Source organism: Boleophthalmus pectinirostris, unplaced genomic scaffold, assembly GCF_026225935.1.
Source record: "Boleophthalmus pectinirostris isolate CB_2022bp ecotype Guang Dong unplaced genomic scaffold, ASM2622593v1 HiC_scaffold_9, whole genome shotgun sequence".
In the NCBI taxonomy this organism is placed as follows: Eukaryota; Metazoa; Chordata; class Actinopteri; order Gobiiformes; family Gobiidae; genus Boleophthalmus; species Boleophthalmus pectinirostris.
Genome location: NW_026571541.1, coordinates 33,746,999 through 33,769,824, shown reverse-complemented (window position 1 = coordinate 33,769,824; position 22,826 = coordinate 33,746,999). Strand labels below are relative to the sequence as shown.

The 22,826-nt window shown below is 43.1% G+C and overlaps 1 protein-coding gene across 1 annotated transcript in view; it reads right to left on the bottom strand.

Moving 5' to 3' along the window:
- Position 1: 1 nt before the first annotated feature.
- Positions 2-22,826, bottom strand: part of LOC110172745 (unconventional myosin-XVIIIa-like) — a 297,696-nt gene continuing 274,871 nt past the window's right edge. Inside the window, 2 exon segments of the mRNA XM_055166713.1 lie at positions 2-564; positions 12,119-12,241. Coding sequence (XP_055022688.1) covers positions 399-564; positions 12,119-12,241 — 289 coding nt within the window. The 3' untranslated portion in view covers positions 2-398.

Below are 22,826 nucleotides of genomic sequence, written 5' to 3'. Positions count from 1 at the left end.
CGATAACATCTCCCTGTAGAAAAGTAGTTGGTAAAGCTTCCACCAGAAAAGTTACACAATACACCTTTAAAACTTTGAGAAACACCGGAAAACTTGCTGTGGTATGTAGCCAGTATGAAGCATCTATGTCACCTTCGTAATCTCGCATTTTGTTTAGAGTAAAATAGAAACCAAAACCAAAAAAAAAAATACCTAAGTCGGGTAATGATGCATACAACATACACAATATAAATTAGTCAAATACATTTTCCGTAATCCTCCATGACGCGTTTCCATGGAGACTTGTACTTGTGTCGGTTCATGCAGAGAGGAGACGGTGGTGGTGGTCGTGTTTTCTTTCGCGGGAGGTAAAAGTTAGTGTTTTGTTTTTGTTTTATCGTTTCGTGTTTTCTCGGGGGCTACGCGGTCGTCTCGTCGCGGTCCTCGTCCTCCTCTCTCAGGTAGCCGCCGCCGCCGCCGCCGCCGCCGCCGTACTTGTATCGGGAGTAAAACGAGCCGGTCTCTTTCTCCTCTTCTTCCTCGTCGTCGGAGCGGTCGAAGAGGAAACGTCGTCCGCTGGTTGGGCTGGAAAAAAAAAAAACGTAAAAGAAAGTGTTAAAATGCGATATGTTTGGAATAAATTAATCAACTTTGTGGTAAAGAATCTGACATTTTTGGTCATGAAAAGCAAAAGTTTTACTGAATTTATTGTGTATTTTAACAAAAGTTTGGGTCAAAAAGTGTAAATTTGCTATTTTTAAAGGTACATTGTGTAACTTTTCTGGGCCGTTTCCCGTTTCTGTGACTTAAACTGCGATGCCGGACTTTTGCGCCGCATACGGACTTAACCAGGACTGAACCAGGACTAAAACAGGTAGGGGACCGGATTCAGACAAAGACTGAGTACAGAACTTAGACCAAGACCAGACCAGGACTGAGACCAGGAGTGAGGCCGAAACCAGACCGAGACCAGACCGAGACCAGACCGGGACGAGACCAGGACCAGACTGGGACTGAGGCCGAGACCAGACCAGGACCAGACAGTGATTGAGACCGGGACTGAGACCGGGACTGAGATCAGGAGAGAGACCGGGACTGAGACCAAGACCAGACCGGGACTGAGGTCGGAACCAGACCAGGACCAGACCGTGATTGAGACCGGGACTGAGACCAGGACCAGACCGAGACCGGACGAAGATCAGACCGGGACCAGACGAGGAGCAGACTGGGACTGAGACCAGGACCAGGTTGAGACTGAGACCGGGACTGAGACCGGGACCAGACTGGGACTGAGACTGGAACTGAGGTCGGAACCAGACCAGGACCAGACCGTGATTGAGACCGGGACTGAGACCAGGACCAGACTGAGACCAGACGAGGACCAGACTGGGACTGAGACTAGGAACCAGACTGGGACTGAGACCGGGACTGAGACTAGGACCAGACCGGGACTGAGACCGGGACTGAGACCGGGACTGAGACCGGAACCAGACCAGGACCAGACCGAGACCAGACCTGGACTGAGACCAGAACTGAGACTGGGACCAGACCAGGACCAGACCGGGACTGAGACCGGAACCAGACCAGGACCAGACCGAGACCAGACCGGGACTGAGACCGGGACTGAGACCGGAACCAGACCGAGACCAGGACCAGACCGAGACCAGACCGGGACTGAGACCAGAACTGAGACCGGAACCAGACCAGAACCAGACCGAGACCAGACCGGGACTGAGACCAGAACTGAGACTGGGACCAGACCAGGACTGAAAACGGTTTAGTCCTGTTTTAGTCCTGGTTCAGTCCAGCATCGTCGTTTAAGTCACAGAAACGAGATCCGAAAAAAAAATTATCATTTACCGTTTTTCCATTTTGATTTTGATCATGAAGAAATGTGTAAATAATAATCCATAAAAAACAAACACAAAACCTGGTGCTGAGAAATTAAAACTACATGCAACTAATCTCCTTCATGCCGTCACTGCAAATCTGTAATAGATACATGTAGGACGAGCTGATGAAGTGGTTTAATTCATGCTTTTGTCAATCTAAACATTTAATTGTCAGTATAAAAATGTTTTGAGAGTAAATAAAACTTGTTATAAAATCATCTGTAAAACAACTTTTGAGATATTAAGAAACACACATTGTTAAAGTCATGCAAAATTCCACGACACGCGCATTAATGTTGTGACCAGTTGCTGCAAAATTGTCGAAAATTCTTCTTCGTCGGGTTAGGACCACACCATGCTTTGCTCCACAGCGCCACCTACTGCTTCAGTCGCTGTCCGGCCTGTACAGATACTTCATCACGAGACTGTCCACTTTCTTCTTCCTCTTCTTCGCGTCCTTTTTGTTCAGCGGAGGTGGCGATTCGTTCCCCTCCCGTCCTCCTCCGCCTCTCTCGTCTTCCGGACTTGCCGATTTCCGATTCGGCGCTTTCTTGACGCTGCTCGCGCTCCTGTACGAGATCGTGGAAGCGCCCGAACTGGAATCGGAATCGGACTCGGAATCGGAAGAGCTGGACGAGGACGACGACGAAGAAGACGACGACTCGCGTTTCTTGGACTTCTTCTTGGATTTCTTGGATCGTTTCTTGGAGCTGCTCCTCCTCCCGTCGTCCGAACTGTCCGATTCGGAACTGTTGCCGCGTTTTTTCTTCTTTCCTTTGTTTTTGCTTTTGCTACGACGGTGGCTACTCGCGCTGCTCGAACTACGCGACGGCCTTAGACAGTCAACAGCGGACGCCGATCGACGCAAACTACTTTTCGGGCGAGATTCTCCGTTGACGCTCCTCGTGTCGTCGTCTTTGGCTTTCCCCGCCTCCTCTTCCGAATCTTCCAAGCTTCGCCTCTTGAATTTTATCGGTTTGAAACTCAAAACTTCATTGATCGCCTTTTCCAAATCGGGATCCAGGTAGTTCCGATGGCTCACCGGTTTAATATCCGCGAGCTCGCTGGGATTTTCAAGCGTTGACGATCTTCCCTGAGGCGGCGGCATCGAGACACTTCGCCCGCTCGAAGACAACGGACTGAAACTCGACCTTTCTGTATACGCCACGCTCTTTCCGTCATCAAAATCGACGTCGAACTCGCTCAACCTGCAACTGCGACCTAAAGAATCGGCGCGACTAACGCTGCCGGGGCTTCGAACTAAAGACCTCCTGCTAAAACAAGGGCTGGTTCTACTTTCGTCCAGCCTCGACGCGCTTTTCCGACGCCCCAACGGACTCGCCAAACCTAAGCTGATCGTCGATTTCGCGTCGTCGTCGGGGCTGAAACCCAATCGCGTCGACATCCGGCTCGGCGCGTTGTACGAAACCATCGACTCTTTATCGAAATCGCCCCATCTGCTGTCCATGCCTTTCCTCGCGCGACTGTTGGCTTCGGAATACGCGTGGGAGATGACGGACTCCGTGTCGTCCGCCGCTTGGGTCTTCCTCCTCGAGCTAACGGAATAGCAGTCGTCGTCGAGATCTAAACTTTTGGCTTTGGATTTGTACGAAACCGCGTCATCGTCGGCGTTTTCCTTAAGCGCGGTGAATAACGCGTCGCCTTTCGAATCCACGTTGGCGCGTTTTCGGTAGCTCAGCGAACTCATGACCGAAACCGAGCGAGGAAGCGGCGTTTCGGCGTCCTTGCCTTCCTTGTTGGCCTCTTTCCAGTCTTTAGCCTCTTTCCGTTCTTTACAGTCTACATTAGCAGCGAATCTAGAGAGAGGAGAAAGTAGGAAAAACACAAAGGATGAAGAAAATGGAGAGAAAAATTAAAAAAGGGAAAATGAAAGGAGGGAGGAATGGGGCAAGTGAGAGTAATAAACATGAAAACCATTGAAATTAAAGACAGAAAAAATCTAAATTAAAGATAAAAACAGACAAATAATGAAACAAGGGTGGATGATTTAAAAAAACATGAAAAGAACATAAGAATAGAAAGCGGAAAGAAAGTTTGACTTGACTGTTTTTATACCAGATGCCCTTCCTCGTGAACGGACGATGTACCCGATTCCCCTGATTGATTAAATCTGCACCGATTAGTCCTGCTTTGAAATTAAATAAGAGGTAAATATGAAGCTGTTGAGCCGTCGTCCATTTCTTCGTCTTCATGGGGATGTTATCGGAACGCCTGGAATGTTACGTACTATGGCATTACACGTAACCGTCTCGCATTTGTTCGAATGTATGTAAGATTTTGTACGGTTGAAAAAAAATTACTCTAAAACTATCTATCTAAAAGGCCACGTTCAGACTGCAGGGTTTAATGTGCAATTCAGATTTTTTTTGTGAAATCCGATGTTTTTGCGAGGTCGTTCACATTTCCAATTAAATGTGACTTGTATGTGACTCCAGTGTGAACGTTTAACGGCCCGAAAGTGTCCCACATGTGACACTGGAGACACGACGACGTCAACCGCAGCGAGCGTCTCTGTGTTTACGGAAGTTGTCCAAACATGGACGCAGCATCGAGCACCTGGAGATTTTAAAGTTCATGTTCAAGCCAGAACATGTACAGATTATTTGTTTCAAGGAGGAGATTGAGAAGAAGGAGGACGAGGTTTTTTGGAAAGTGGCGTTTTGTGGGACAGCGGCACGAATGTCCAAAAAAAGGAACATCGTAGACAAGAGTGGAGGGACTGATCTGTGCTTCACTGCTTCACTCACACGGAGTTCAGACTTTTCAGAATTTTCGTCTGACGAGAAGAAGGTTTGTGTACATTTGTGACGGCCGTTTCCTGTTTTCGTGACTTCCGTGACTGAGATGCCGGACTGAACCAGGACCAAACCAGGACCGGGACTGAGACCAGGACTTAGACCAGAATCAGACCAGAACTGAGACCAGAATTGAGACCGGGACCAGAATTGAGACCGGGACCAGACCAGGACCAGATCGTGAGTGAAACTGGAACAAGACCGGGACCAGACCAGAACTGGGACCAGTATCCTGAGACCGGGACCAGACCAGAAATGAGACCAGGATTGAGACTGGGACTAGTCCTGTTTTAGTCCTGGTTCAGTCCTGATTTAGTCCTGGTTTAGTTCTGATTCAGTCCTGGTTTAGTCCTGATTCAGTCCTGGTTTAGTCCTGATTCAGTCCTGGTTCAGTCCTGGTTCAGTCCTGGTTCAGTCCTGGTTCAGTCCTGATTCAGTCCTGGTTCAGTCCTGATTCAGTCCTGGTTCAGTCCTGGTTTAGTCCTGGTTCAGTCCTGATTCAGTCCTGGTTTAGTTCTGGTTCAGTCCTGGTTTAGTTTTCTGATTCAGTCCTGGTTTAGTCCTGATTCAGTCCTGGTTCAGTCCTGGTTCAGTCCTGGTTCAGTCCTGGTTCAGTCCTGATTCAGTCCTGGTTCAGTCCTGATTCAGTCCTGGTTCAGTCCTGGTTTAGTCCTGATTTCAGTCCTGGTTCAGTCCTGGTTTTAGTCCTGATTCAGTCCTGGTTCAGTCCTGGTTCAGTCCTGGTTCAGTCCTGGTTCAGTCCTGGTTCAGTCCTGATTCAGTCCTGGTTCAGTCCTGGTTCAGTCCTGGTTCAGTCCTGGTTCAGTCCTGGTTTAGTCAGTCCTGGTTTTAGTCTGATTCAGTCCTGGTTTCAGTCCTGGTTCAGTCCTGGTTCAGTCCTGATTCAGTCCTGGTTCAGTCCTGGTTTAGTCCTGATTCAGTCCTGGTTTAGTCCTGAGTTGATTCAGTCCTGGTTCAGTCCTGGTTTAGTCCTGATTCAGTCCTGGTTTAGTCCTGATTCAGTCCTGGTTCAGTCCTGGTTTAGTCCTGATTCAGTCCTGGTTCAGTCCTGTTTTAATCCTGACTCAGTCCTGATTTAGTCCTGGTTGAGTCTGACATCACAGTTTAAATCAGTTATCCTTTTTTTTCTCCATTATTCATTTAAACACAAAATTGAAAACTGAAAAAAAAACAAATCATTATCTGTTTTTTGAGACAAATAATGAAGAAAATAGTTATTGTTTTTTTTTGTTTCCTAACTTTTGGTTTTATATTGAAAAATCGCGTTTAATTGGAAACGTGAACGACCTCGCAAAAAAAAAATATCACAAAAAAATCCAAATTGTTTCCAAATTCGATTATTTTAAAGCCATTCAGGAAAGCTTCATTTCTGTCCTACAAATGGGACTTTTTTTAGTATCGATACCTGCAAAAAAAACTAGTTTCGATACCATTTTTAGTATCTGATTTTACTGCACTGTTACACGGCACTACGCAGTTATAACACGCACACTTGTGAATAGACTTATATTTTTCCACAGCTACAGCGACAATATAAATGCACCACTCTGGCCCTACACTTTGCAATAGTTAAACAAGCCATTAACGCAGTAACACTCCATTCTAAATTAACTCTGCCCTTTTAAAATCCAATCTTTTCCTCCCCGGAGTCCGAGCAGAGGCGGCGCGGTGCTTTATTTCGCCGAGTGTGTGTGTGTGTGTTTTTGCTTGGTCTGTTCCTTTGCCGCTCCAGCGCTCCCCTCTGCTCCGCTCCGGAATAAGACTTTTCTACATTTTCTTTTTCCATTACAGGGGACAGTGAGCAGCAGCCGGAGTGACGGGAGTGGGTTTGAAAATTGCACGAAAAAACCTCCGAGAGTCAAGGTGAAACATTCAGACAACACATTTTTAGTTTTACACGTTAAATGTTAAATGCGTAATGTGTAGCTTTTCCGGTTTAGTCTTGTCACATGTTTTTCTCCATGGAGATGTTGCTGCTTTGGTCTGGAATGTTTTAAAGCTTTCTGTCTTCACGGAGACCAAACCAGACCAAGTTACAGGTCAGATCTGTGGAGAGGCGACCCCGCTCACACTCAGAATCCTTGATTTTTTTGAGCTATAAAATGACCTCTAATTGAATAAATGTGAAGTAGAGCTGTTTAATGTCACACTGTGGAACATTCCAGGCAGAGAAACGTCATATCCATAGAAACAATCAAGTTTTCCATGGTATTTTCAGCTCAAAACGTCGCTTTAATTGTAAGAATGCAAGAAGTTTAACACTATGGCGCGGAACATTCCAGACAGAGCAGTATCATCTTCATGAGACAACCAGGAAAAGTTACACAGTTCAGCTTTAAGTTTTTAAACGTTTGATTAAAAAGTGACTATCTTTTCGTTTGTTTTATTGGTGGTTTTCATGTTCTAGATGAGGGGCAAGAGACAGTTTTTCCTGTTGATTACGTTGTTCTTGGGGAGTGAGCGGAGATTCTGTGCCAACGATAGACGAGAGTGAGAACCGAGGCACGAGGAACGTAGTTTTGCGAAGATTCACGTGGTTTGGAGGGACGTAGTCAAGGCGGCGATTATTACTGTCAAGGTGGTCGCTCTAACTATAAAGCGCTGCGGGAAACACTGCCCCAATCACGGACGAGTTTCCACGTGAATATTAAAGAGCCGAGTCTTCGTGTAGCTGCACATGTAGAGGCCGACTATAAACACACAAACTGTGCGAATTCACTTGTGCACAGACCTGCATCGAACCGAACGAAACAAATACATGTACTGTTACACTCCTAGTGTGAAGAATCCCTCAGTCGTCCAGGTAGAATTCATGGAGAGGAGAAAATTCAGTTTGTCAACTGGACAAAAGTTAGTTTGGTTTCTTCTCAGAAATGACGAAGCAGCGATGAGCTGCGAAAACGTCTTCAACCAAACTAACTTTTGTCCAGTCGACAAACTGAATTTTCTCCTCGCCAATACACTCCTAGTATTAAACCTATCAATCTTGCATTTAGTCAAAATGTCAAAAACAAAAAAAAAAAGCACATTTTTGTTGTAATACAGTGAGTTCTATAGCCTGATTCATCAGTCGGTTCCAGTTCGTAGAAACCGTCTGACCTCGCAGCATTAGGATTCGTTCGCTTGATGGTACGCGGGTACTTTTTTTATGTAACCAGTCGCTGCTATTTGGTCGTGACGTATGTAATGCGCCACTAACGGGGCTAAATGGTATATTAAGCTTTTCCCAAATCCCGTAGGAAGAAGAAGGGCAATAACGTCTTTCCCCTTGATAAAAATCACCAAACATTCACTTTGTTCCGGCTTTAAATAATCAAACTCAGGAATCGTTGCCAACACAGAATGTCTGTCTTCGTCTACATTCATCTCGACTGCTTTGTTTACTGTTGTGCTGTTCCACAAAAGGGACCCAGACAGACGTGACAAGTTTGATGTCATGACTTCACAACTCTTCTCTGATTGGCCGGTGCACGATCTACAACTTCTGGGATTCTCGCAAACCGTCTAGTTTATTCCGATTCCTGACCTAGTCGCTGGAGGGAAATGAAACTGAGCGGAGGCACTAGGTGACACCAGCCTGGATATGAGTTCTTGGGTCTAGTCACTAATAATCAGTGTTGGGGAGTAACAGATTACATGTACTGGAGTTATGTAATCAGAGTACAAATTATGAGTAACTGTATTCAGTTACAGTTACTGTTTCAGTGAGTGGTAATTGGATTACAGTTACTTTGTTGAAATAAATCGATTACACAGAGGGATTTTCCCGTTTTCACATTTTGGGCTAAATCACCCACCCCTCCCCTGCCTTTTTTTTTTTTTTTTCTTTCCGGTAATTTCACTCATTGCCGGAAACTAAACCAGGTCTAAACCAGGACTAAACCAGGACTAAAACCAGGTCTAAACCAGGACTAAAACCAGGTCTAAACCAGGACTAAACCAGGTCTAAACTAGATTTAAACCAGATCTTAACCAGGACTAAAACAGGACTAAAGCAGGACTAAAACAGGACTAAACTTGGTCTAAACCAGGTCTAAACTAGATCTAAACCAGGTCTAAACCAAGACTAAATCAGGACTAAAACAGGATTTAACAGGACTAAATCATGCTGCGTGGACGTGTCTCCTCCTTTTCTATCAATAATATTTTTAATACGGTTCAGTAAAGTCTGGGCTTTTTATTTTCTTTTACTCGACAAAACATCTTATGTTATGATTTCCTCGTCTTTGTTTCTCTACAGCAAATCAAGTAATCCAAAGTATTCAGATTACATTACTCACTTTAAGTAATTTAATGGATTACGTTACAAACTACATTTTGGGGGATGTAATCTGTAATCTGTAGGGGATTACATTTTAAAAGTCACCTTCCCAACACTGCTAATAAAAATAATCAGGTTTAGCATTTGTGGATTTGCATTTTGGATATTTCATGTTTAAATTAATAAATGGGGAAAACAAATTACTGAAAACCACCAATTAATAAACCAGAAAATGGCAAAACGAAATGTCAGAAAGCGCCGAAAAAGCCGCAAAAAGTGCTTCCATGTTCATATCACGGGATAAAGGAGTCTGTTGTCTCGGGCCGCAGAGTTTTAGGCGCCCAAAATTGGACCTTCATCGTATTAATCTACATTAGAGAGGGGGGCCCATTTGAGTTTTCTTACCCTGGACCCCAAATTTCCATCGACGGTCCTGCTTATATTATGCATCTGCCGTCTGTCCCACCTGTACCTGAGCTCTAAGCCCAGGCCGTTATGTAAGGAGGGGAAAGTGGGCCAATCGAAGCTTCACGCTGTAGACATATCCATTAATCTGAGCGCGAGACTGTGCAGACGGCCGCGGACATGTCGATAAATCTGACACGGAGCAGGCGGGTTTGGGGGAAAAAAAAGAGGGAACAATAAAGATAAAGAAGCTCTGGATGCCCTGGACAAACAGCTGCTTCGTTTTGGACCAGTGCACTGCTGAAATCACTTTATTTACTGCAGACAGATCAGGTTTAGAGATTGTAAAGCGGAGAGAGGAGGAGAGAGAAAGAGAGAGACCGGGCCGGCTGCTCAAAGGTGCATTGTGTAACTTTTATGGTGGAGGATTTCACAGTCAGAATGGATGTTTTTCTACATTTTTGAGAATTAAATCCGGCTTTATTTGAATAAATGTAAGGTAGAACTGTTTAAAAAGTTACATAATGCACCTTCAAGACGTTCTGGGAGCTGGAAAGTTTATAAAACATCGGACTGGTCTACTAAAACTAATTTCTTTTAACACGTTATTTTATCTAACTTCTGGAGATGTAAGCAGGTTGTGGACCCACCAAACCAGAAAGCTGCATCCTAATGTTGACATTGTTAAAAATATGTTTCGCTGAGATCATTTTCACAGATTAACAGATATGACAAACATTTAAATAGTTGTATTGTACGAATTTGCAAATTAAAACACCTCCGTGAAGTTGGCGCCCCATCAAACGCAAACCTACACGAAAACTACGACAATCGTTTGTGCTGCAAAAAGTTTCATTTGTGCTTTTACGGTTCTTAAGATATTGGTTATTTCCGACCGATGACGTCTAGCCAGGCTGGTGCCACCTAGTGCCTCCGCTCAATTTCATTTCTCTCCAGCAATTAAGTCGGGAATCAGAATACTCTAGACCACAGGTGTCAAACATGCGGCCCGGGGGCCAGATCCGGCCCTCCAAGACCTTTAATCTGGCCCTCGGCTGATTTTCTACTAAAATATTTTAATTCTATTTTTTATTAAAATATTAGTCATTTTCTGTGGTGTTTATCATATCAGCGTCTCCAGCGTCTCTGTACGTGGCCCCTCCCACCAGAGCAGCACAAATGAAGACTTGTCTCTTTCCAAACGCTCTTAAAGGACGATCGTTTTGACTGTTGACCGTGACACCCTCATCAGAAAAATGTCCAACATGAGAAAAGTGGAGCCGAGTGCAGGATTTTACAAGAAAAATTTACTTATTCCTGTTTACAGACAAGTTCATGTTAAAACATTGTGTTGAAATTGAATTTTTCTTAAAGTTTCAGGTTGTTTCATAATATTATAATATTTTGTAAAAAGAGTTCATCAATTAAAAAAGATTTCTGTAATAGATTTGTGTTTCTCTGCACAAATATTTGAACTTATTGTTATTGATCCGGCCCCTTTGGGATCAAAGTCGGTTGGATACGGCCCCCGGACCAAAATGAGTTTGACACCCCTGGTTTAAAGTCTGGTGCGGTTTATTTGTGAAAAAAGTAAGAAAATAGACCATTCTATGACAGTGTGCCTTATAATCCAGAGCGCCGTATCGTGCGGAAAATACAGTACCAGTTAGTCCCGTTAGCGTACGTCACAATCAAATAACAGTGATTGGTTAAATTAAAAAAGTACCCGCTTACCGTTGAGCGAACAAATCCTAATGCTGCGAGGTCAGACGGTTTCCACGAAGTGAAACCGGCTGATGAATCAGGTTAGATGACGTCATCGCGTTCCCCGAAAATGTTAAAATGTGCAAAAAAATTGGCAAACTATGACATTAATTCTTTCTGTTTTGTTTGTGCTGTTGTGTGCCGTTAATATTTTACTTTTTGCATTAATATTAACAACTGCAACCATTTTGGGTGATTTTAGAGCATTTTTTATCTTCCTGGGGGCTGGCTGACCCCGATTTGACCTAGAAAAGAATTGTTAATATCTCCTAAACTAAAAGAGCACAAACTAAACTTTTTTGTGTAGGTTTGTGTTTAATGGGGCCCAACTTCACGCAGGTAAATTAAAGCAGACACCTTTTCAGAAAATGATTAAGAATAGTTTACATCGGGTTAGAACCTATTACAGTTAGTTTTTAAGGTTGTGATAGTCTAACATCACGCTGGGGGATTCTGTGTGTATGTACATGGTGGAATGTCCAGCAGTTCAAATGAAACAGAAAACGCACTCCAAAGTTTTTGTAGAGGTGCAAATAAAAGTGAAAAAAATGCACATTCAGATGGTCGATGTCCAAAAAGTCCTAATTTTTTGGCCTTCATCAGATCATTTTTGAAGAAAGAATGAAGGCTTTTTTGCCGAAACGTTATTTAAAAATAAAAAAAAAAGCTTTTGGACATCGACTATCTGAGTGTGCTATGCATTTTTTCACTTTTAGCAATGTTCAGCAGTTACCATGGTGACACTGTGCAGACATTGGCCTTAAATATTCAGCAGAAATATAAAATAAAGCTCGACTTAACTCCAATAGTCGACGTTAAGACAATAAAACAAATAAGAGCAAGAAAACCAATAAACTGAACTAAAAAAGACTCAAGTTTTTCAGTGCAATAAACACAACAGCAACTTATTTTTGGCTAAAAGTGACACAGTGGTTCTTTAATCCGATACAACAGTGTCCGGAGCTGCTGTAAATACAAACCTGGAGCTCTTGAGGCTGCCGTCGTCCGAGAGGTTTTTAGCAGAGTTTTTGTTTTTGGAGAGCCACGACTTGACCCCGTCCACGCGATCCTCCACCTCAGAGTCTGTGTCTGACTCCCCGGGGCTGAGACAGACACAGGGAAATCAGATTACACCAGCACCCAGAGAAATCAGATTACACCAGATAGACAAGAGCAGAGACGCTTACACTTTATAAGAACTACACTTTTAAAAAACATTAATAAAGCATGAATAAAGCCTTAATTCATAATAAACAAATCGTATAGTTCGTGATTCAGGCTTCTACTACTTAAAGCAACACTATGTAACTTTCTGGAGGTGCCCAATAATCTGATTCCATGAAAATTTTATGGTATAATGTGAAATATTATAGCCAAACGAATAGCATTTCCATCAGAGAGAGTCAGGTTTATGGAGATGCAAGCCTTTTCTGAGTAAGGACGCATATTTTTCAAAGTTAAAACAACAAAAATGAAAAACACATTTGCTTTTTTTGTCCATTTTTTAAGCTTAAAATGTTATATACAGAGGCTTTATTAAATTATTACACTGAATCTAGCTCCTTAATCAGTTAGAAACATGAATTATTCCTGATATATGTAATGTTCTTCATGAGTTAAGTCTTTGTTCATGCTTTATTAAGGCTAATTAAAGTCTAATCGTTATAAAGTGTAACCGGAAAATCACCAAAAAACACAATTATCACCAATGAACAGTTATTTTAACACCAGAGCAGAGAGCGACTGTGCGGAGAAACAATATGGACACATGTGAGAGGTTTTAAAGAAATATTATTTAACTTAATTTAGAGAACATGTTTTATATTTGACCAAGATTACATTATTAAAGAGAAAAAACTGTCATAAAGTACTAAATGTTTCTATGGAGATGTTATTGATTTGCCTTCACTGCAAAAAGTAATATCTAGGTTAGTTAAAATGACTTAAATTTGACTTTATTTGAGTCGATTCTGCCAATGGAGCAACCGTGTTTTTCGTAATTCAAGCAACATTAGATTTCGTTTCTTATTTTAAGTGCAAAAAGTTGTTGTTTTTCTTATTTTAAGCGCAGCAAGATGTATTTTCATATTTTCCGTACAAAAAGTCTTAAATAATTTACTCAAATCATGATAAAACTTTCTTAATTCAAGTCATCTTAACTAGATTTTATTTTTCGCGGTGTTCGTGGAGACGAGCAGGTTGTCGATCCACCAAACGCACACTTTTAAAAATATATTTCACTGAGATTACATTAATTTACTAGAATAACAGTTGGAAAATTACAAACATTTAAATCCGTATATTGTATGAAACTGAAATTGCAAATTAAAGATATATTTTGAGAAATGAGGAATTGTTGTCATTGGTTTACTAGTTTTAATTCAGTGATATTAAGTGAAAAGTGAGGACCGGAGCGCGACAACTGTAGTTTTGTGAGGATTCATGGTGTCCCCGTGTGCGTAATGAGGAGCTACGGTACTGATTATCTCCATAAACTCATCAAAGAGCTTATCGCAGCAGGACTCATATCTGTCTCAGTATTTAATAGATATTTGTGCCGCTGGACTTCTTTTCTCTGCTAAAAGTGTTAGTTCTGCTGCACCACATGTAAACAAACAGCGCCGTCGTACTTAAGACTTGAGCATGGCACGGTTCTAAAGTCCTAGTGTGAGTCGCCCTAAACCTTAACAAAGTTTATTTTGTTTTATCGTATATTTAACGTTTATAGTATTTTTAATTTATGTTTTAAACCTAGAGATTGTAGAAAAGCTAGATATATAGTTTATTTTGGACACATTTATGTTTTTTGATGCCTTATTGCATGTTCAAAGCATTTTATTTTATTAATTTTATATTTTATACATCTCAAAACTGCTCTAAGATTAATACTTGTAGTCTATATTTATTTTTAATTTGTACAGTTTTGTGTAAATTATCAATAACAAAGTGTTTTTTTTTCCCAAGAGAGAGAAAAGCTGAATAAATGCATCGTGTAAAAAATTATCATTTGAATAATCATGATTTCAGTATTGAATAATCCTGATAATGATTTTTTCCATAATCGAGCCGCCCTAAGTGATATCACATGGGGGGTGTTCTGACTGTATGTCTACGGCAGAATCTTCAGCAGTTGCCATGGTCACACAATGCACAGCTGCACAGTAACGTTTTATTTAAAAATAGTGTTTGTTTTGAAGGTTGCAAATTGTGAATTTCTGAAGAAAACTTGGATTAAATTGTGTAAATGTATTTGCTACTGAAAAAATAAAACATATTTACATTAATAGTATTAAATCTACGGTAAATTATACTTTATTTAGTTTAAAGAGTAAATAAAATAATGTGTCCATGTTGTCGTCTCTGCACAGTTCGAGGAGGGAGGTTAGTGTTAGTTTAAACCACAGTAAAAGTCTTCACGAGGAGCTGCAGGAGGAGGAGGAAGAAGAGGCTTTTATTTTGACAGTGCGTTTCCTGGATGCACATGCACATATCAGCTCTGTGGAGAGGCGAATCACAACAACAGCAGCTTTAGTGAGGAAAACAAGGCAAAAAACGGTGTTAGGGTTAGAAGAGACAGGCCCTGGTGTGGAGTTAGGACGGAGAGGAAAGAGAAAAGATGGAACGCGATGATTTTATGATGCAATGTACAACTTATAACAACAATATATAAACTTTTATCATTTATCCGTGCGTAAACAAAGAGAGTAGTTTCACTTAACTGTCAAGGTAATGAGTAAAAAATGAAAAATATAGTGTAACTCAACCATTTCAGAAAATATGTCCTGTTGACAATAAAAAATACAATAATTACAAAGGGCAGGTCCAGTTTTTTTTTTTTTTTTTCAGTGACGTGTGAAATGAAGAAGCTCATTGGTCCAACAAACAACAACAAACAAGATCACGTTTGTCTCATCTCAGATTCACAGAGTTTAGTGCTTCGCTCATTGATTCTGCACAACTACATCATGTTTTTAAGTCCCATTGTCGTCATAGTTTTGGTCTAGTTTAGATCTGAGTTTAGTTTAGACCTGGTTTAGTCTTGGTTTTAGATCTGGTTTAGTCTTGGTTTAGACTGTCTTTTAGCCCTGGTTTAGGACTGGTGGTTTAGATCTGTTAGACTTGGTTTAGATGTTTGCTAGTCTTTTTAGACCTGGTTTACCTTGGTTTTAGGCCTGATTTAGACCAGTTTAGACCTAGTTTAGACCCTGCTTTAGTCTTGATTTAGACTTGGTTTAGATCTGCGTTAAACCTGGTTCAGACTTGGTTTAGATCTGAGTTAAGACCTGGTTTAGTCTTGGTTTAGTCCTGGTTTAGACCTGGTTTTAGATTCTGGTTTTGACCTGGTTTAGACCCGGTTTCAGACCTGGTTTTAGATGTGGTTTTGTCTGGGATAGACCTAGTTCAGACTAGATTTAGTCCTGGTTTCCTGGTTTAGACCTGGTTTAGTCTTGGTTTAGTCTTGTTTTAGTTTAGACCTGGTTTAGTCCTGGTTTAGTCCTGGTTTAGTCTTGGTTTAGACCTGGTTTAGACCTGGTGGTTTAGTCCTGGTTTAGTCCTGGTTTAGTCCTGGTTTAGACCTGGTTTTTTTAGACCTGGTTTAGACCTGGTTTAGTCCTGGTTTAGTCCTGGTTTAGTCCTGGTTTAGTCCTGGTTTAGACCTGGTTTAGACCTGGTTTAGTCCTGGTTTAGTCCTGGTTTAGTCCTGGTTTAGTCCTGGTTTAGTCCTGGTTTAGACCTGGTTTTAGTCCTGGTTTAGACCTGGTTTAGTCCTGGTTTAGACCTGGTTTAGTCCTGGTTTAGTCCTGGTTTAGTCCTGGTTTAGTCCTGGTTTAGACCTGGTTTAGTCCTGGTTTAGTCCTGGTTTAGTCCTGGTTTAGGGTTTAGTCCTGGTTTAGTCCTGGTTTAGTCCTGGTTTAGTTGGTTTAGAGTGGTTTACCTGGTTTAGTCCTGGTTTAGTTTAGTGTTTCGCTCATTGATTCTACAGAAATACATCACGTTTTCAGTCCCTCCCTGAACAGCCCACGCCCGCCCCTGATTGGCTCATCCACCTGTCAATCACAGACCAGACTCACACCAGTGTAAGTCTCTGTGCTTTTACATTTGATCTGAACGTGACCCTTTCCAGTATCGATATCTGCTCAAATGAGTTTCTAGTTTCGATATTAGTTTTAGTATCGATTAGTGTCTGATTTTCGATACTTTTGACCACACAAATATAAACAGATCCGACATTAATCCTGCGTTCAGTTTAATTCCTCCCCCTTTGTGTTTGTGTGCACACACTCATTTACCCATAATTCCACTCTGCGACACACTCATTTAGCACACAGCTGGATCTGCCTCTCCACACCTCCTCCCTCGCTCCCTCCCTCCATTTCTATCCTCCTCCCTCCTTCATGCCCACACTTGCTCTCCTTCTCTATCTCTCTCTCTCTCATTCCTTCTTCTCTCTTCTCTTTTGCACTCCTTTTCTTTCTCTATCCCTCCCTCCCTATCTCATTTCTTCTCTCTTCCTCCTCTATCTCCCTCTCTATCCTCTTTATCTCTCTCTCCCTCCCCCTCTGTTTCCCTCTCTCCTTCGCTCTCCCTCTCTACTTCTCTCTCCTCCTCTCTCTCCCTCCTTCTCTTTCCTCCTTTCTCTCGCTTCCCATCTCTCCCTCCTTCTCTCATCCTCTTCCCCTCCCCGTCTCGCTCCTCTTTCCCTCTCTCCTTCTCCCTCCCTCTCCTCCCTCCCTCCTCCTCCTCTCTCTCTCCTTCTCCCTCCCTATTTCTAACCTTCTCTCTCTCGTCTCTCTCATTCCTTCTTCTCCCTCCCTCTCTACCTTCTATCGTTCTCCTTCTCTCTCCCTCACTTTCTCTCCTCTCTCTCTCTCTCTCTCTCCCTACCTCCCTGTCTCTCCATTATTTTCTCATCCTCTTTCCCTCACTCTGTTTCTCACCTTCTCTCTCCTTCCCTCTCTCCCTCTCGCTCCTTCTTTCTCCCTCCCCCTCTCCCTCGGTTCCCCTCTCTCCTTTTCTCTCCTCCTCTCTTCTCCTCTCTCTCTCTCCCTCCTTCTCTGTCATCCTCTTTCCCTCCCTTTGTCTCTCTCCCTCTCTCTCCTTTCCCATCCCTATCCTTTTCCTTCTCTCTCCCTCTCTCATTCCTCCTTCTCCCTCCCTCTCTTACTCATCTCTCCTTCCTCTCTCTCTCTCCTTCCGTCTTCCCTCTCTCTCCTTTCCCTCTCTCCTCTCTCTCTCTCCTCTCTCCTTCTCTCTGATTTCTCCTTCTCTCTCTCTCTCTCCTCTCCTTCTCTCCTCTCTCTCTCTCTTTCTCTCTTCTCTCTCCCTCTTTCCTCTCCTCTCCTCTCACTCTCTCTCTCTCCTCTCTCCTCTCCTCTCTTCTCTCTACTCTCTCTCTTCTCTCCTCTCTTCTCTCTCTCCTCTCTCTCTTCCCTCTTCTCTCTCTTTCTCTCTCTTCTCTCTCTCTCTCTCTCTCCTCTCTCCTTCTCTCTCTCTCTCTCTTCTCTCTCTTCTCTTCTCTCTCTCTCCTCTCTCTCTTCTCTCTCTCTCTCTCTCTCTCTCTCTCTCTCTCCTCTCTCTCTCTCTCTCTCTCTCTCTCTCTCTCTCTCTCTCTCTCTCTCTCTCTCCTCTCTCTCTCTCTCTCTCTCTCTCTCTCCTCTCTCTCTCTCTCTCTTCTCTCTCTCTCTCTCTCTCTCTCTCTCTCTCCTCTCTCTCTCCTCTCTCTCTCTCTCTCTCTTCCTTCTCTCCTTCCTCTCTCTCCTTCTCTCTCTCTCTCTCTCTCTCTCTCTCTCTCTCTCTCTCTCCTTCTCTCCTCTCTCTCTCTCTCTCTCTCTCTCTCTCTCTCTCTCTCTCTCACTCTCTCTCTCTCTCTCCTCTCTCTCTCTCTCTCTCTCTCACTCTCTCTCTCTCTCTCCTCTCTCTCACTTCTCTCTCTCTCTCTCTCCTCTCTCTCCTCTCTCTCTCCTCTCTCCTCCCTCTCCTCTCTCCTCTCTCTCCTCTCTCCTTCTTTCTCCCTCTCTCCCCTCCTTCCCCTCTCCTCCCTCCCTCTCTCCCTCTTTCTCAATTATCCGCACGTCTTCCCGGCGTTCTCTGGAAAACCACAGCCTCGTCAGGAGAAGCGACACGGACGGAGGCAGCGCTCCGGTTATTACTCGGCGCACGGACCAGAAACGGAGAGAATAAAACTGATAGCGTGAAATTAAGATGTAACGGCTTTGATAGAGACACAAAGACGACGGCAAACATCTGCTCTTCACAAACGCCCGGCGCTTCCAAACGCACGCACACACACACACACACACACACACACACACACACACACACACACACACACACACACACACACACACACACACACACACACACACACACACACACACACACACGACGTTCCGACACACACACGATTTATCCTCCACGTTCTCGGTGATTTGTTGTAAAAGTTCCGGTCAATTAATAATTTTACGCTCTTTCCCGGTGACGTTTTTCGATCTCTGCTGAGGAGTTAAAACCCGCAGACTAGACCGACGTTAGTCCTGGCTCAGACCTGGTCGGGTTCTGGTTTAGACCCGGTCGAGACAGAGTTTTGGCCCGGTTAAATGTACGAGTATAGTCCAGGTTTAGTCTGGGTTAGTCGCAGTTTAGGTCTGAGTTTAGAGCTGGTTTAGATCTGATTTCGACATAGACCTGGTTTACAACTGGTTTAGTTTTGGTTTAGTCCCAGTTTAGTCTTGGTTAGTCCCAGTTTTGTTTGGACGTGGTTTAGACTTTGTTTACACCTGATTTAGATCTGGTTTAGACCTGGTTTAGACCTGGCTTCAACATAGACCTGGTTTAGACCTGGTTTAGGCCTGGTTTAGTCGTGGTTTAGATCTGGATAAGTCCTAGTTTAGACCTGGTTTAGACCAGTTTTAGTCCCGAATTTCAACATAGACCTGGTTTAGACCTGGTTTAGACCTGGCTACGACATAGACCAGTTTTAGACCAGTTTTAGTCCTGATTTCCATTTAGACCAGATTTAGACCTGGTTTAGACTTGGTTTCGACACAGATCTGTATTAGGCCTGGTTTAGTCGTGGTTTAGTCCTGGTTTAGACCTGGTTTAGACCTGGTTTAGTCCTGGCTTCGACATAGACCTGGTTTAGATCTGGTTTAAACCTGGTTTAGACCAGTTTTAGACCCGATTTCATCATAGACCTGGTTTAGACCGGGTTTTGATGTAAAGTGTTTTGCCCTGGTATAGACCCAGTTTAGTCTTGGTTAGTTCTAGTTTTGTTTAGACTTGGTTTAGACTTTGTTTCGACCTGATTTAGACCTAATTTAGACCAGTTTTAGTCATGGTTTCAAAATAGATTTGGTTTAGACCTGGTTTAGTCCTAGGATTTAGACCTAGACCTAGTTTAGACAAAGTTTAGACCTAGTTTAGACCAAGTATAGATCTAGTTTAGATTTACATTTAAATAATCATGTTTAGAATACGAAAATAAGAAATATGCTAAAATCTACAAAGAATGTAAAAAACATCCAGTTGAAATACCAAAGTCTAAACGTCCAAAAGCTCAGATAGACCCTGTTCTCTGTTCTGGTCCAGACGAGTCCAGTCGACCTGATAATTAAAGCCATTAACATTCATCAGGACCATCGCTGGACCTGAGTGCTTTTAAATGATGCTTATAAATGAGTTGAATCCTCGACGCTCACAGACGGCAGCAGACGCAGACGCAGAGTTTCAGTTTGAGTTTGTCGTTTCTCGTTGTCGTTTGTCGGGGCCGGTGTCACAGAGCGAGAGGACGAGTCGAGGTACGAGGTAGGTTGTATGGAGGATTTTTTTTTTTGTTTCAAATTGTCATTGAAAGTTTAAAATACCATTACAGAGACGCAGCAGCCTTGGAATTATGATGACCAAAAAAAAAAAGAATGAAAATCTATCAAACTGTGGATGTGTCTAGGCCAGATAAACTTCAGCCAATAGAAAACGAGGCTGCCTCATTTTCTACTGGCTGTTGGGTTGTCAATCAAACTCCCTACATTTCTAGTGTAACTGACTCGTCGGCGCGCTGGGATTTCGTGGTTTATGCAGCGGTTCTTGGAGGCTTTTCCAAACTGTAGCTCCGTCACAGTTTGCTCAAAGTTTGTCGCGACGTTTTAGTCCTGGTTCAGTCCTGTTTTAGTCCTGTTTCAGTCCTGTTTTAGTCCTGTTCCAGTCCTGTTTTAGTCCTGTTTTAGTCCTGGTTCAGTCCTGTTCCAGTCCTGTTTCAGTCCTGTTTTAGTCCTGTTCTAGTCCTGGTTCAGTCCTGTTCTAGTCCTGTTTCAGTCCTGTTTCAGTCCTGTTCCAGTCCTGTTTTAGTCCTGTTTTAGTCCTGTTTTAGTCCTGTTCTAGTCCTGTTCTAGTCCTGTTCTAGTCCTGTTCCAGTCCTGTTTTAGTCCTGTTTCAGTCCTGTTCCAGTCCTGTTTCAGTCCTGTTCCAGTCCTGTTTTAGTCCTGTTTTAGTCCTTTAGTCCTGTTCCAGTCCTGGTTTAGTCCTGGTTTAGTCCTGGTTTAGTCCTGGTTTAGTTCTGTTTTAGTCCTGTTTTAGTCCTGTTTTAGTCCTGTTTCAGTCCTGTTTCAGTCCTGTTTTAGTCCTGTTCAGTCCTGGTTTCAGTCCTGGTTCAGTCCTGTTTCAGTCCTGTTTTAGTCCTGGTTTAGTCCTGTTCCAGTCCTGTTCCAGTCCTGTTTTAGTCCTGTTTTAGTCCTGTTTTAGTCCTGTTTCAGTCCTGTTTCAGTCCTGTTTCAGTCCTGTTTTAGTCCTGTTTTAGTCCTGTTTCAGTCCTGTTTCAGTCCTGTTTCAGTCCTGTTTTAGTCCTGTTTCAGTCCTGTTTTAGTCCTGTTTCAGTCCTGTTTTAGTCCTGGTTCAGTCCTGTTTTAGTCCTGTTTCAGTCCTGTTTTAGTCCTGTTCTAGTCCTGTTTTAGTCCTGTTTCAGTCCTGTTTTAGTCCTGTTCTAGTCCTGTTTCAGTCCTGTTCCAGTCCTGACGAGAATCCACGACCAGTTCGCTGCAAAAGAAAGTCCGGTTTTGAGGTCACTGAAAGAAGAAGAAACGGGGAAAAGGAGCGAAGACAAACTGAGGTGAGATTGGAGATTCCTTCCAGCGATGGCGCGACTCAAGCAGATGAAGGGGGCGGTCCGGTCCCGGTCTCAGTCCTTCGTCGGTCGCTAAAATATTTCTAGACAGGTCACTTCAACAGTAATTCTGGACACGCACCGGCTGTAAACAAGCGTGATTTCCAGAGTCAGGAGGTGGGAGGAGGTGTTTCTACTGAGGCTGTGGAGGAGGGAGGTGGCGTCACACATGCACAACATTTGGGAAAAGGACGGTCGCTGTATTTCAGTTTCCTTAAAAAATCCTCTATACAACCTTTAAGGATTTTTTGAAGGAAAGAGAAATCCGGCGACAGTCCTTTTTCAAATGTAGTGCATGCGTGACACCACCTCCCTCCTCCACAGCCTCTAGAAATAATTTAGAGACCGACACCTCAGTTTTTAGACCCTTCGTCCGCTTCAGTCGCGCCATCGCTGGAAGGAATCTCCAAGAATCACCTCAGTTTGTCTTCGCTCCTTTTCTCCTTCTCTTCTTCTTTCAGCGACCTCAAAAACCGACGTTCTTTTGCGGCGAACCAGTCGTGGATTCTCGTCCGCCATCGCAACAAACTTTATGCGAACTGCGAGAGAGACACAATTAGAAAAAGCCTCTAAGAACCGCTGCATGGTTACCTTAGAAACGTAGGGAGTTTGAGTGACAACCTGACAGCCAATAGAAAATGAGGCAGCCTCGTTTTCTATTGGCTGATGTTTATCTGGCCTCAACACGTCCACAGTTGATAGATTTTCTTTCTTTTTTTTTTTGGTCATCATAATTAGTCCTGTTTTAAGTCCTGTTCCTGTTTCCTGTCGTCTCTGTAGTCCTGTTTAGTCCTGGTGTTTTAGTCCTAAGTCCTGTTTCCTGTTAGTTGAGTCAGTCCTGTTTTAGTCCTGTTTTAGTCCTGTTTTAGTCCTGTTTCAGTCCTGTTTCAGTCAGTCCTGTTTTAAGTCCTGTTTTAGTCCTGTTTTAGTCCTGTTAGTCCTGTTTTAGTCCTGTTTTAGTCCTGTTTTAGTCCTCCAGTCCTGTTTTAGTCCTGTTTTAGTCCTGTTTTAGTCCTGTTTTAGTCCTGTTTTAGTCCTGTTTCAGTCCTGTTTTAGTCCTGTTTTAGTCCTGTTTTCAGTCCTGTTTCAGTCCTGTTTAGTCCTGTTTTAGTCCTGTTTAGTCCTGTTTCGTTTCCTGTTTTAGTCCTGTTTTAGTCCTGTTTAAGTCCTGTTTTAGTCCTGTTTTAGTCCTGTCCTGTCCGCGCTGTTTCCTGTTTCCTTGCAGTCTGTTTCAGTCCTGTTTAGTCAGTTTAGAGTCCCAGTCCTGATAGACCAGATTTAGACCTGGTTGGGTTCTTTTTTTAGCATGTAAACTCAGTCAGAAACAGGTCTAAGTATAGTCCCGGTTTAGATCTAGTTTTGTTGTAGTTTAGATGTCAGTTTAGACCTGGTTTGTTCTTGGTTCAGTCCTGGTTTAGAGCTTTTAGAGTTATTTTCAGGTTCATTTTGGTTTAGATCTTGTTTAGTCCTGGTTTAGACATAGAGCAACTTTTGTCTGGTTTTGTCCTGGGTTTGTCCTGGTTTAGTCCTAG